This window comes from Macrosteles quadrilineatus, unplaced genomic scaffold (assembly GCF_028750875.1).
Source record: "Macrosteles quadrilineatus isolate MER2022 unplaced genomic scaffold, UCM_ALF_1.0 Scaffold_2__2_contigs__length_208266976, whole genome shotgun sequence".
Taxonomy (NCBI): domain Eukaryota; kingdom Metazoa; phylum Arthropoda; class Insecta; order Hemiptera; family Cicadellidae; genus Macrosteles; species Macrosteles quadrilineatus.
The window spans coordinates 117776664-117791654 of record NW_026542595.1 but is presented as its reverse complement, the minus strand read 5'-3'; the positions used below and the strand labels follow the sequence as shown (position 1 = coordinate 117791654).

Sequence of the window (14991 nt, the reverse complement as noted above, 5' to 3'; positions counted from 1 at the left end):
TAACATACATGAATGCTTTATTGAGTGTGATTTCCACTGCTATAGTCTGTATGATGTGACCTGTCTGCTGCATCATAGGGTATGGTGAATGTTTACTAAAAGACTATAAGCTAAAATAAACTACATCTCAGATCAACCAAGAATAGACGAGTTAGAGACAGGTTCCACCATACAGACTGTAACTTTGTCAAACGATAGACACAAAATACATTAGCAGCTTTATTGAAATGTGTATCAACCTCAAACTTATGTTAAGAAAGTACTAAAAAAGGGGGTGAACAGGTTAAGAAGAATAAACAACTGTATTATAGATGTAGTATTGGCGCCAGGGTACGAACCTTATATCGCTATCTCGGATTCGCAACGATTAAGGAATTGACTCCCTACTTCTTATCAATAAATGAACCATCCTAATTATTTTTTGAGATTGTTCACATATTTCTCGCATAAACATGTTCTTTCCTTGCCAGAAAAATACTGTAAGGATTTTATATTCGATACACAATAGAAACATGCAACTACAAAAGACTTATTATATTAAAAACTTATATTATATATAAACTTAAAAGAAAAAACTGTATTGAAAATGTTTAAACTACTTTAAAAAAATGTATATACATTATTAGTTGAAGTTAAAGTAATATATTATTGTTGTTTATTCTAATAGTTTATTTATTATTGTTACTGTTGAATTTTTACAGATATTTGTGTCTTTGTTGTCTTTTTTTTGTTATTAATTACTCAAGAGACAATTAAGGACTCATAAAACTCCATGCTACTGATTCAAACTGACAAAACTGTATGGTAAATAAGAAACAATATTTTTAGTGCAGACAAGCCATTTGTGGTTTTGTATCCTATGTATTGGAAATTATTGTGTTAATAAATTTCTTGATTGATTGATACTCTAAAAGATTGTCAAGAATGATTCGTCATTCGTTCATGGCCTTCAATAACAAAATGAAAGAGCAAAAAACGTATCAATTTCCACAGTTAGTATTATGCAATTGAATGTATTGTATTCGTTGTTGGTATTGGTACTATACGATCTGATAGTGTTGCGGACAAAAAGCCGATACAAGGAAGGATGTGCAGCGTTTCCCACCAAACCTACACACGTTTACAGCATGGTCAACATGATAGCTCTGGTGTTTCTGCTCATTGCCATTGTAGGCTTGGTCTACCCGTTTGGACCCAAGGTGGTGAGTACAAAAAATATCAATGTGGATGTTATAAGAAAACCCATACGAAAATTAGTTTCGTTGTTTCATCCAAGTGTTTTCAAGTGTCCTGTAGTGAATTATTATTGTAACTGATACAAGTAATTTCGCCAAAGACGCAAATTACCTAACTCTTGAAAAAAGGTTAAAGTGGTTCAACAAGTCAAAAATGACGTAATAATCTATATATATACTGTACATTATAATCCAATTATGTTTGAATGTTTGTATGTTTGTATATTTGTATGTTTGTCCTTTATGGACTCCAAAACCGCTCGACAGATTGTAATGAAACTTTCAGGCATTATTAAGCATTATTCAAGGATGGTTTGTGTGAAGTTTGGTGCAGATCCGTCAATAGGGCTCCGCCCCAGTGGCTCTGGAGTTTCCCATGTTAACCTTATGAGTACTCATATTTAAATGGAACTAGCTGGCCCGACAGACGTCGTCCTGTCCTATTGTGGTTTTATGTCACATGCTCCCGATGCTCGTTCATTTTCAAGATGAGCTCGTTTGCATGGCTCAATCACGTCCTGGTTGAAGTTCACGCTCACTCACTTTTAGGTTGGAGCTCGTTCGCTGCGCTCACTTGCCTTCAGGTTAGCTCGTTCGCTACGCTAACTCGCCTCCAGGTTGAAGTTCGTTCGCTACGCTCACTCACCTTTTGTTTGCAAATTAGCTGTTCTCATAAATTAAAAATAAATATAGTGCTGCACCCTGTTGGTAAACCTATTAACTTTTTAATGCTATTGAACATCACAGAATCAAATTGTTTAGTTGCACCAGCTGTTAAGATTCTTTAATTCCATTTAAATATGAGTACTCATAAGGTTAACATGGGAAACTCCAGAGCCACTGGGGCGGAGCCCTATTGACGGATCTGCACCAAACTTCACACAAACCATCCTTGAATAATGCTTAATAAAGCCTGAAAGTTTCATTACAATCTGTCGAGCGGTTTTGGAATCCATAAAGGACAAACATACAAATATACAAACATACAAATACACAAACATACAAACATACATTGGATTTTATATATATAGATTAAAGAATCTTAACAGCTGGTGCAACTAAACAATTTGATTCTGTGATGTTCAATAGCATTAAAAAGTTAATAGGTTTACCAACAGGGTGCAGCACTATATTTATTTTTAATTTATGAGAACAGCTAATTTGCAACCAAAAGGTGAGTGAGCGTAGCGAACGAACTTCAACCTGGAGGCGAGTTAGCGTAGCGAACGAGCTAACCTGAAGGCAAGTGAGCGCAGCGAACGAGCTCCAACCTAAAGGTGAGTGAGCGTAGCGAACGAACTTCAACCAGGACGTGATTGAGCCATGCGAACGAGCTCATCTTGAAAATGAACGAGCATGAGACATAAACATAAAACCACAATAGGACAGGACGACGTCTGTCGGGCCAGCTAGTTTTCTGAATAAAATTCATTGTTTTTCAAAAAAAATTAAAATTAGAGCGTCAGAAAAATAAATAGTTATTTAAATACAACCAAATCAAACACTGTCACACTCATATCGGTTTATCATAGCCTAACAAAATTTAACGAGAATATAAGTAAATCAACAACATACTTTGACTTTTAAAAATTTAAATGTCACATCTGGCTCGAAACGACTACACAAAAGAGCCACACATGTATTACATTCTTTTATGGCATTTAATAATATTACCCCAAGGATTTCAATTAGAGTTAAACGATGAGAGTAATGCTAAAACTGACACACCAATACAACGCGCACAATATTATATCCACCACTTTTTTCAGGGGCCTTATGATATTGAGATAGAAAAACTGGAGAACTGCAAAGACCAAGGGGAAGCTAAAATTATTATGGGAAGCAAGATCACCAAGGCGGGCAGAGGGAAGTACCTTTACAAGGAGAACTTCACGTTTTTGGTGCCGATGGACGAGCATTTCAAGGTAAAATATATGATTTTTGTGACAATTGACACTACATTAACTGTCAGGGATAGTGTACTCGTATAAATCTATACACTTATAAAGATATTAAGTTGGGTCTTTCTAATTGTTCTTGGGATATAAAATATTGAGGGCATGTAAACCACAAACTGTAATCGGTTTTTAACAAAATCTCGTTAAAAAGGAATTGTTACTCGCATGGAATCAGCTTATTGCAATGTTTAACTAATACAAAAATTGTTTGCATAAAAAATTAGGTGTTCCACATACAATTTATTTTTATCGTATACCGTCAGAGAATGTACAAACTCTTTGGTTAAATGAAATACAAATAAATAAGAAAGGCCCTAATAATCCGGGACCATTTGGATAGCAAGGTCCGTGTTGATGGGGAATGAATTAACAAGGTTTTACTGTGCTTACACAAAATCGTCTGATTACAATGTCAAATGTTTTCTGTATGTTAATTATTCTCAGCTTTTAAGTTCGTTAAAAATATTTGTTTGCATCGGAAAACGCTCTATTACCTAAAACTATAAGAGAATGTTCAAGGCCTAATCAGTATAAGATTTTAAATGGTTGTAAAAGATATTTCTGAGGGAATTGAAAAAGAAAGCCAATACGTAGAACATGTGATTATTTGTTAGTTTTTAGGTGAATTTAAGTGTGATTTTGTTTGTTCACATAAGCAGGATGATTTGAAATAGGTAGGTAACTAAAAGAGTGATGTACCTAGTCAACATAAATAAATGAAGAAAATTATTTTTAAAACATTATGTGTATTTAATTTGTAAAATAAATTTAAGTACTTATATAATACACAACCGCTTGCATAAAACTTCGGAAAACTAAAATTTGGCTAATTTGTAGTATATATACACACTCGTTCTCCTCTATGTGGTGGTGTGCTCTATTTCGTGTTCTTCTGAATGTGTCATGTAAATGTTATTAGTGACAACATATTGAAAGCATCTGTTTAACTTAAGTATCACGATTACACACAACCCATGACCGTAGTTTGCAACTCTTTAAACTTTTATACAAGGAAAGTATGGAAAAAAACTTAACATTGATTTTTACAGGAATATATCGAAGTCCAAAAATGGGGAAATGGAGGATGGAGACCAAAATACATGGAGACGACACTAAAAGACTGCAATGATATCATGAAAGTGGTCGGTGACTTTTACAAAAGCTTGATGAAGTCTGCAGGATTGAATCTAGAGAAGTGTCCCGTGCCAGCGGTAAGTAAATATAAAACAAATAATTATAGACTGAATTCATTACTTCATCTTGGTGTATTAAAAACATTAGCCACTGGAGGAAGTGAGTGAAAGTGTTGAAAGGTGGAGATCCAGAGTCACAAGGTCCAATCAGAGTTTTTTATCTGTATCGTAAACATCCCTATATGTATTCAATTGTTAATCACGCCCAAGAACTAAATAGCTAAAGGAGGAAAGCGATTTGAACTTGTTTTAAAGATAGTAGTCATAATAGGGACACCAAGCTAATATGCATGCAGTTCTGGTAACTATTGGGAGCTTCGGCTGGAGCGAGGCTTTCAGAAGCCTCTGTAGTCTTGTCATTTCCAGGTCCTTGCCACTGAGGAGAAAATTAAAATAATAATTTAGTATTTTATATTACCTACTTTACGGTATGGCATTGTACCATGTTACTCAGTTAAAGTGAATGCCTGCTCGATGTTATTCAAGTGTAAGCGATTGTACTGTCATGAATACATATAAAATGTATTTATTGATCTTCAGCAAATCTATTAATTGTAGCATAAAAATGTATACTGTAGTTGTGATTTTTAATAGTTTTGATACAGATTTGTAGAATAAAACACATTCACAAAGACACTGCTTCACCAAATGCTACTTGGGTCAAAAATAGTTTAAATAGACATTTAATTCGATTTATTTTGAACAAAAAACGTATATTTTAGTAGCAAAAATCAAATTTGAACCCAGTTCAAGCCTTAAACTTAGACCTAATTGCTTTAAAATGGGACACGAGCAGCTATAAGATGTTGAACAAGTGTTGTATTAATACAATTTCAACTTGTTTAACATTCCAGGGAAGTTACAAAGCTAACGGCTGGCTTGTCGAGCTCAACCTAGAGAAGACCGTCCCAGTCATGGAGTACGGCAAGTATCGTGCCTTTCTCAATCTTCTCTACAAGGAAAAGCTGGTCGGATGTATGATGATATACGCCGAAATAAAACCAAAGGCTATAGGCTGAGTTCTACTGGTTATTGTAACCAAAACTTTAAATACACATTTTAATCTTTCTTGTCTATCTAATACATCATTATCCTAAGTGTGGTCTGGATGTAATGTGAATTAATATCAAGCTTATGTAAACATTTAATTTTATCTTTTAAAATGCACTACTAACCCAACATACATGGATATTCTTTTCTTTGCGTGTTAAGATTTTAATGCGAGCACTTCGTGGTTTATAAAGCTAGACTCTTCGATCTGATTTCCTATTAGACTAACAAATAACAGTATATCAGTTTCCTAATCGCACTTCAGAAAGAAATCAACAATAATGTCTCCTCATTTAACACAAAACGTATAAAAAGCTTCAAAACTGTTAGGATTGAACATGTTAAATAAGTGAAGAGCCCTGGAGTCCTTGGATGATTTCAAACAGCTGCTGAAAAGTTATGTATCACCCAAAATATTTTTTTTCAAACACCACAAGTGATTGTAATATCTAGTAAACTGTGAGACTAGAAATGTGCTTTGTCGTTTTGAATTGTTCTCCAAGGGAGTGCATGGAAGCTAACGGCCATCTTGGATTTGTCTGTCATGAGAGCAATGTTAATTTTGTTGATTTCAATCCGCTGAAGAGTTATTTATCATCTCAAAATATTTTTTTTCAAACACTAGAGTGATTGTAACTTAAATATCTAGCAAACTGTGAGATTATACATTTTCTTTGCAATTTTTTGATTGTTTTACGAGTTAGAACTTCTAGGCTCCAAGGACTCTTATCACTTAATTCACAGATTTTCTCAACAGTGTTTTTGGTAGAGACCGACTTCAGCAGAGTAGCGCCAGCAATGGAGTACGGCAAACACCGTGTGATTCTCAAGTTCTACTCCAAGGATGAGTTCGGTTCTACAGCGCAAGTGGACGTGAAGCCGTAGTCATTTAAGCAGCAAATAAAATATTGGTATAATATGCATGAATGCATATTGTTTAATGTGTGAGAGTTCCATGGTTATAGTCTGTATGATGTAACCTGTCTTCTGGCCCTCCACCTACCTAGGTAAATTTTAAAGCTTATGATGAAACGAACCAACGAATTGTAACTAAAACGATAACTTTCTTTAGGGCTTCGCCCAGTAGCGTTTGATTTGTTTCTAGAGTTTAATTTGAAACATCCTGTAATGCTAACCAACTTTATTTATAGGTTCAGTCGTGAAATTTCAATGCAAACAGCTGATCGTTCATTTGATTATCAATACTAATCATGAATCCTTGGAATCCAGTTTCAAACCCTAACAAAATCCGCAATTCTACGCACTGGTCTACTCATGATATTTTGTAATTGAATCGATAAGTTGATGTCACATTATTTTATTAAATACACAATAGCAATATGTTACTGTACAAAACTTAAAACAATCATAGGAGAAACACTATCTATTAAAAAAATACATCAACTAAAAAAACCGTATTGAAAATGTTTGAAAAACTCTAAAAGATTGTCTAGAGTGATTTGACAGTCGAACATGGCCTTCAAAAGTAAATTTACACGATGAGGAAAAAAGGACCACAATCAGATATCGTTTTCGGACAACACTTGGTACAAGGAAAGTTTTCCAGCGTTTCCCATCAAACCAACGCACGTTTACAGCATGGTCAACGTGATAGCTCTGACCGTTCTATTCGTTGCCATTGTAGACTTGGTCTACCCGTTTGGACCAAAGGTGGTGAGTACAAAATATTTATATGTGTCAAATTATTTCGCCACAGAAAAATATACAATAGGTGAAAGTGATTTCAACAATTCACAAACATACTCTAAATAGTAATACTTTACTGGATGAAATTCATCGTTTTGCAAAACATTTTCAAAAAGTTGAAAATACTATTGCAAATTATGGTGTAGTAAAGAGTCAATTTAGTCTCTAGCTGCAAAATATATTATTTCCGAATCCACGAACTTGTCAGATAACTTCAAAAAGACTACGAAACACAGCCAAGCTCGTGTTAAATATGGAAATTAATAAAACTATCTAAACATTTCAAAGGGAGTTCAAATTCTGTCAGTCAAGATTGGAATTTATCTAAGTGATAATGAAGCGACCCTCCCCAAATCCAGCCCGAAGTAATGTGGAAAACGATTCCTGGCTAGAACCTAGAAGAATATAATAGCAACGCGTTATATCATATATGCAACTAATTTTCAGGGGCCATATGATATTGAGATAGAAAAGTTGGAGAACTGCAAAGACCAAGGGGAAGCTAAAGTTACTATGGGTATGAAGATCACCAAGGTTGGTAGAGGGAAATATCTGTACAAGGAGAACTTCACGTTCCTGGTGCCGATAGACGAACATTTCAAGGTAAAAGTTATGATTTTTGTAATGAGCAGAACTACAAATATAGTAGCCGGAATGTAAAACCAACTTGGACAAGACTTAAAAATAGACAGTTATAATAGACTTGGCTATAAAAGGTGTATTTCATAAAATTGGACTATGATATTTACAAAAACTATACATTTAAAACTTTTAAACTGCTCCTAAAATAACTCACTTTGGAATTTCAAACGAAATTGGGATGCCAAAAAAGTGCACTTTTATGCTATATAGAGTTATGCAGAGTTTGGTTTTCCTGGTGTAACCCATTAAAAAGTTGATAGGGGGTTTCCAGACTTTTTATTAACCCATATAGGTATATTACATAGCCATTCCCGTAGGCTATAGTGAATACCCAATCCATGTTATTTTTTGTCACTACATTTTGAAAGAATCTACTTTCTTTATTTTGAATCACGGTTTCAAAACCTATGAATACAATTACTCTTTGAACTTTTAACCATGGGAAGATTGAAAAAAACCTAAAATCAATGTTTACAGGAAAGTATCGAACTCCAAAAATGGGGAAATGGAGGATGGAGACCAAAATACATGGAGGTGACACTAAAGGGTTGTGAAGATGTCATGAATAGACTCGGAGACTTTTACAAGAGCTTGATGAAGTCTGCAGGATTGAATTTAGAGAAATGTCCAATGCCAGCGGTAAGTTAGTGTCAAAAAGCGAATTCACTACTAACTAGGTGTCTCCAAAGCCTTTACTGTAGTTGCGGGGGAAATTATCGTTGTGTGAAAGGGCTGTGGCGAATAGTAAATATCCAGCCACACAAACACAACGATCATAGTCCTTGAGCTGTTTCTTAACGTCCATAATTAAGTATCCGATTTTTTAAGTATGCTCGAAGACTAAAGCCATAACTTAGGAAAGAAAGAAACTTTAGCTTGTTTAAGAGATAGTAATAATATTCTAAGGGGTATCACAACTTGGCGGGATGTGTGGGGGACTATGTGGAACTTAGGGAGGGGACGACAACAGCAGAGGCAGGATGGCTTCAAATGGCATAAACCTCTTGCCATTTTGAATTATTGCTATTTCAGGTTCTTGCCACTGGGGTAAACTAATAATAAAAAAACTGATCAATATTTTATGTTACATTACAGTATTGCAATGTATTACGTTACTAAGTTACTTGCCTGGCGCTATTCAAGAGCAAAGACTAGTATTTATTTATTGATATTTAGCAAACATATCTATTGTAGCAAGACAATTTACAGACATACTGCAGATTTTATAATATTGTGACAAACCGAATGGAACGCATTCATAATGGTGTAAGGTGAAAATTAGCAGTCGCTCCATTAAATACTAGATGGGTCAATAAAGGGCTGGGTAGACTTATATATTTAACTTTATACATTTTGAACAAAGAAAATATTTAATGATGAGAATGAAATTTCGAACCGATTTTCTATGTCCAACGTGCACTTCGATTAGTGACAGCTACAATATTTTGATTAAGTGTTTTCATAAGTTCAACTACTTTTACATTTCAGGGAAGCTACAAAGCCAACGACTGGCTAGTTGAGCTCAACCTGGAAAAGACCGTCCCAGTCATGGTGTATGGCAAGTATCGTGGTATTTGCAATCTCTTTTACAATGATAAGCTGGTCGGATGTATTATGATATACGTAGAAGTCAAGGCAAAGGCTATAGGCTGAGTTCTACTGGCTATTTTAATTGAAACAACAAATAAACATTGAAATCTGTCTTGTCTATCTGTCTATCTGAGACCCTTGTGAACGTATCCCTCAAGTATGGTTTAGACACAAATTGGATTAGTAATGTTGAGCTTATATAAACATTTCATTTTATCTCATAAAATTCTCTGCTAACCCAATATACTTGGGATGTTCTTTTCTTTGCGTACGGAGATTTTACAGAATTGAGTCAAGCACTTCATGTCATGAAGATGGACTCTTCGATCTATATCAGTTTTCCACCTTTGCATCAATAAAGCAATTAATAATTATGTCTTCCCACTAAAACAGAACTTCTAACCGCTTCACAGCTGTGAGAATTTAAAAAGCTATAGAAGGCTCGTACATTTAATTTTCTACTCGTGTCGTTAACACTTTTACACGAGTTGCGTACACTACTTTACCTACGACAGTGGTTTAATTACTAAAAATCATTACTCGTAACTTCTAAGAGAGGTTATGTTTTCGTTTATAACCTCTCATTGCCACTGACAGTGATGCAACGAAAAATTGTACTAAACACTAATTGCACCACTCAACAAATTGAATTGGCCTAAACAGCTGATTAGTTGAAGTTCCAATCATTACAATTTTACTACTTCTCTCTCAATCCTTGAACCTGATTGGTCCTTCGCCCGTGTTGTTATGCGTAAAACTATGCTGTTATGAAAGTAAAGAATGCTGTTATGGGACACTTTTCAATTCTTATGAACTGAACTGAAACGGCTACTTAAAAAAACGGTCGAAGGTAGTACACTTCAATATACTAAATGGTTTGTTTTTGTAAGCTCTTCGAAATGGTCTATAGATAAGCTGGGAAATCTTTATGTTTCGAGGGTCAAAAATGGGAAAACCCAATTTTCACCCCATAAACCCCGGTTTTCATGGTCCGATCATGCTGGTTGGCAAACCCATTTAAGTTCTCGACCTACACCTTTAACCCAAACTTGATGAAAATCGAACCAAAACTACCCGAGTTATCGCGTTCACGGACACACACACAAACATATACAACAATTTGAACTAATAGTGTTTTTAGCTTCTGAGGACATCAAAATAAAAAGTAAATCGGTCCCGCGCCTAGGTCATACCGTGCCACCTATGGTAATACCTACTTCACTATAACGAAATTCACTTAAATCTTTGATGAGACGAGGGAATGGAATACATAAAATACTTTACTAATCATTTAAAGAAAATGTAAAAGTCTTAAAACATTAACACTTCAAACTGTAAACATATTAGACCAACTTAATCAAGCAGCTGATACAACAAGATACATCAAAAAGATTATATTGCACAAGCAAAGCAATACTGTACTATATAAAATCCTCAACAATTTAACAACTTTTTGATCATGTTTATAGATCGATTACGCACGATCAGATAAAAACACAGGAAACCAAATTAACGTCACGGCAACATTGGTGTTGACATGAGTGTTTTCGAAGGTCAAATGAGAACGGTTAACATCTACGCTCTGTGGTAGCGCACGTGTAGCGATGTGGGGCAAGATCTACTTGTTGTTGGTTATTGGCATCAAGCTGACGGGAGCGTTTCTACCTAAAATTGTAAGTAACCAAATTTGGTTATCGTTATACCGCGGCGAAATTCTTTGCAAGGAGTAAAATACAAGTTTCTTTTAGCGAATTTCCCAAACAGGGAATAAGCTATTTTGATTTACTTCTTACTCTGTCTTGATTCATTATTTGATTCTGCAGGCAGAGTTTTTGCAAAATTGTTAATCTTTGTTTGTGTCTAAAGTTTATTTAAGATTGATGCAATGTCTTGTACACAAGTGGTATTGCATATACAGGGTGTTCTTAAAGATTTTTTGGGGTGTTACACCAAATGTGTTACCCAAACTGTGTATTATTAGAACTGAAAAATTATCATTTAAAAAAAATGGAAAAAACAAGCTTACATAAACATTTTTAAAGAAATATTCTAGAAAGTAGCAATTGCTATTAAAACTTCTCCAAACTGTAAGCTTTGAAAAGATATAATAATTATAGTTGTCCTTTAACTAAAGTTATGCCTGGTTAAGTAATGAAAAAACAATGATTAATTAAAAATTATTATATCTTTTGAAAACTGACAGTTTGGATCAGTTTTTATAGTAATTGCTACTTTATAGCATTTTTCTTTAACAATTTGTATGTAAGCTTGGTTTTTTCCTTTTTTTAAGAAAATGATAATTATTCAGTTCTAAAGTTTCCTATACTTCAGATTCATCTAAAACTATATATCCTTACTCAAGATTTAATGTAGGATGCAATCGTAGTGTTGAAGTAAAAAAATAATGTAAAAAAAACCAAAATTTTGAAGGTTTTTTGCTAAATGTTGTTTTTTTTTATAATCAAAATGATTTTTCTTTGAATGAGTGTGAGATTGAGGATTTTTTAAATTGTGCATTTGAGTCACATTTGGGTCGGTGTACCACACCAAAAAGTCTTTAACTCTAGGTCAAGACCCTGTATAAATATTTCCAAACTTAAACTACTAACACATTACTTCTATCTACAGGGACCGTATGACATTGAAATTGAAAAGTTTGAGCAATGCGAAGACATTGGATCTGGTAAAATATTTTTTCCCAGCAGAATAACTTCTGTTGGAAAAGGTAAATACATCTACAATGAGAACTTCACACTTGAAGTTCCGTTTGATGAACATGCAAAGGTAACTGCATTCAACGTTAAACTTAGTCAAAATACATATCTAATTGACTGAAAACTTCTGCATATAAACACTAGAAATCTGGTGGTGTTTTTTCTCAGACCGAGATCGAGGAATGTACCTGAATCGAATCATCTTCCTATTTTTAGTTATTCTTCTGGACAGTACAAGTAAAAAAACTGACCCACCTGTAAACAATCTACAGACTAATATTTATAACAGAATTGTTGTCAGAGTAATTAGATCATTGAGCGGAGCGAGCAAAGCTTTTATCCACTCTTATGCTTTTCGTCATATGAAAACTTCTCCTAGACTACTGAAGAAATTATTTTCAAATTTTGCACGGTAATGAAGACTTCTATACGTTGTTAAAAGATTCTCTAAGACATCCGCCCCACAGTGTCTCGAAATTTCAATGTAATCCGTATAAAAGCAGTAGTTGGCACTTAAACAAAGGCATAAGATCATCTGTTGACTTAAACGCAGTACATCAGGAAACAGCTGATTATTTTACCTGTTAATCACGGATAAAAGCACAGAAACCGTAAGGATCATAAACATAAACAAACTATGCCACTGGCTCGAAACTTATACTACACAGCGTCAACATATGGTTCGGACGTTTTATGACAGTTCCAATTAAATAATAATAAAAAAATTGTTTTCTTTCAAGCCAATGACGTAATTTTTTGTATTTATGATCGATAGATTCTGTTCCAATATTGGTGCTGTTAATAATCTTGTTATTTTTTCGACTATCCCTTGTTTCAGTTTAAACATGATTTACTTAAATCACTTACAAAACAAGTCAATTATTTTGCGATTGTAGTAGTTTTCCGACGTTACAACTTAACAACACACTAACCACCGGTCAAAGACAGTACAATAACCTGATTACTCCGCTCAATATTGAGGACACCTCTACGAACGTCACTTAGCTTAACATAATTTAACCAGCGGGATTTCCTTTCATCATTTTCTAGAAAAACGCACAATCCTGTAATATTTAGGTGCTTGAGATCGTTAAAACTCTAGCCTATAGTCCACCAAACATACTCAATAAGAGTCAAAAGACAGATTTTTTTAATAAGTTGAATTTTGATTTCGTAAACTTCTTCAATAAAACTAACTACAAATACCTCGAAAATTTTATGGTAAATGAATAATTTATTGCCAAACATCACCGTGCTTCAAGTTAGTTTTGCAAGTAACTATAATATCGGGCCTACTAATTGCTTTTTTCAGTTAAATTTATTTCTTTGTTTTTGCTAACAGGCAGTCGTAGAAGTGCAGAAGTGGGGAAACGGTGGATGGCGGAAAAGGATGGTACAATACACCGTCAAAAACTGTGACAATCTCTGGCTAATATTTGGAGATCAGGTTCTTAAAGCGAGGAAGTATCTTAATCCCACCCCCACACATTGCCCCATTCCAGCGGTAGGTGTGTTTTTATTAAATCAATTTACGTATCAGTGCATTTTTGTGATTTATTCAATTGACTTTCGAATAATTATTTTAAGGAATCCTACTCTCTGTCAAATTCTTATTTTGGGCAAAAATTTCATAGTGGTATGGAAAACACCATTGACAACAAGCTGGTCAGCGTCCGTTACCAACTTCCAGCTCCTTAAAATGCAAGTTGCCCTACAATAGCAGTTTTTGGATACACGCACTTTAAATAGACAATATAATATGTTTTGGATGCTATAAAAATAAAATAACAATACTAAGCCAACCAGCCAAATTCAACTGCATTTAGATTAACAGAAGGTAACAGATGTGAACCAAAAACACTATGGCGAGAGTACTTTTTAATTGTTCTCGATTCAATTCTTCTAACATCACAAACATTAATGAGGAAAATTAGAGGTAATAGTAAAATATTCGACTCATTTAGAATTGTAGGTGTAATTGTCAAATTCGTGAAGCCCCTCGATCTTCTACCATTACAAGATAAAGTGTGGAATAAATCTACAATGAGTTGAAATAATTTGTCACTCTTTTAAAAGTGACTAGCAATGTAGGTATCGTTTTACAGTTGTACTAAAATATAAAAGTACTAGTGACTAGGTAAAACCATTGACTATTGGATACTGTAGTAGACTTCCCATCTATATGGATCAGCTGTCACAAATTTTTTGTTAAAAAGGGACGTAGTTGTGTGAGCCAGTCACAGAATGCGCTAGTGACTAAAACTCTATTTTCTACCTAATTTTTTGTTGCTGGCCAAGTTTATGAGTCATAACTGTTGCTATAGCTCACAATATTTTGAATTGGTAAAAAAGACTGTGTATTTGACAGAAATCAGTAATTTAGAACAGCACAATCTGTCGGTGGCTCACATCAACTACTAAGTTTTTGTAAAAAAAAAAACTGGCTACAAATTTAACATGGGGATGGAACGTCTAGTAAAACATAAATTGGTTTCAGGGGACCTACATAGTGAACAACTGGCCAATAGATGTAAGCCTAGCCCACGTCGTACCGGTGATGGAGTATGCAAAATACAGAGGAATCTCAAGGTTGTACTACAAAGATGAACGTGTGGGTTGTATGATGACCTTATTCAACTTGGTGCCCAAAGTTCCAAAATAGCGATGTCAAATTCTAAATCAAAAGTGGTTTGCTTTTGTATTGGTTTTTCAAGTTCTAAATAAAAAGTTATTTGCTTTTATTTCTGTTTCTTAAACTCTAATCCTATTACCAAAATCATGGCAAAAGATCCCACAAAGAAGCTTCATGAAGATATTTTTGCAGAATCATCTATGGAAGTATTCATTCGATAATAAACTCTGTTTATTTAGATTGCAAAATTATCTTTTGCAAATCAAATAA

General features: G+C 34.3%; 3 protein-coding genes across 16 annotated transcripts in view; 2 read left to right on the top strand and 1 right to left on the bottom strand.

Moving 5' to 3' along the window:
- Window positions 1-14991, bottom strand: part of LOC128988189 (neurobeachin) — a 632264-nt gene that overhangs the window by 184540 nt on the left and 432733 nt on the right. The window lies entirely within an intron of this gene.
- Window positions 1109-5454, top strand: LOC128988195 (uncharacterized). Its single transcript, XM_054409454.1, has 4 exons — window positions 1109-1202; window positions 3005-3160; window positions 4243-4404; window positions 5241-5454. Exons 1-4 carry the CDS (start codon window positions 1128-1130, stop codon window positions 5403-5405), a joined length of 558 nt encoding a protein of 185 aa, XP_054265429.1. The 5' UTR covers window positions 1109-1127; the 3' UTR covers window positions 5406-5454.
- Window positions 7024-14830, top strand: LOC128988194 (uncharacterized). The gene is made up of 6 exons (XM_054409453.1): window positions 7024-7110; window positions 7591-7746; window positions 8263-8424; window positions 12004-12159; window positions 13432-13593; window positions 14587-14830. Exons 1-6 carry the CDS (start codon window positions 7036-7038, stop codon window positions 14749-14751), a joined length of 876 nt encoding a protein of 291 aa, XP_054265428.1. The 5' UTR covers window positions 7024-7035; the 3' UTR covers window positions 14752-14830.

What these genes read in the sequence shown, in the direction of transcription:
- LOC128988194 (XM_054409453.1), top strand. Translation starts at nt 7,036, where the DNA reads ATGGTCAACGTGATAGCTCTGACCGTTCTATTCGTTGCCATTGTAGAC. An exon ending in AGAAATGTCCAATGCCAGCG is followed by an intron (nt 8,425 to 12,003) that starts GTAAGTTAGTGT and finishes TTCTATCTACAG; the next exon opens with GGACCGTATGACATTGAAAT. An exon ending in CGTTTGATGAACATGCAAAG is followed by an intron (nt 12,160 to 13,431) that starts GTAACTGCATTC and finishes TTTTGCTAACAG; the next exon opens with GCAGTCGTAGAAGTGCAGAA.
- LOC128988195 (XM_054409454.1), top strand. Translation starts at nt 1,128, where the DNA reads ATGGTCAACATGATAGCTCTGGTGTTTCTGCTCATTGCCATTGTAGGC. An exon ending in ACCCGTTTGGACCCAAGGTG is followed by an intron (nt 1,203 to 3,004) that starts GTGAGTACAAAA and finishes CACTTTTTTCAG; the next exon opens with GGGCCTTATGATATTGAGAT. An exon ending in AGAAGTGTCCCGTGCCAGCG is followed by an intron (nt 4,405 to 5,240) that starts GTAAGTAAATAT and finishes TTAACATTCCAG; the next exon opens with GGAAGTTACAAAGCTAACGG.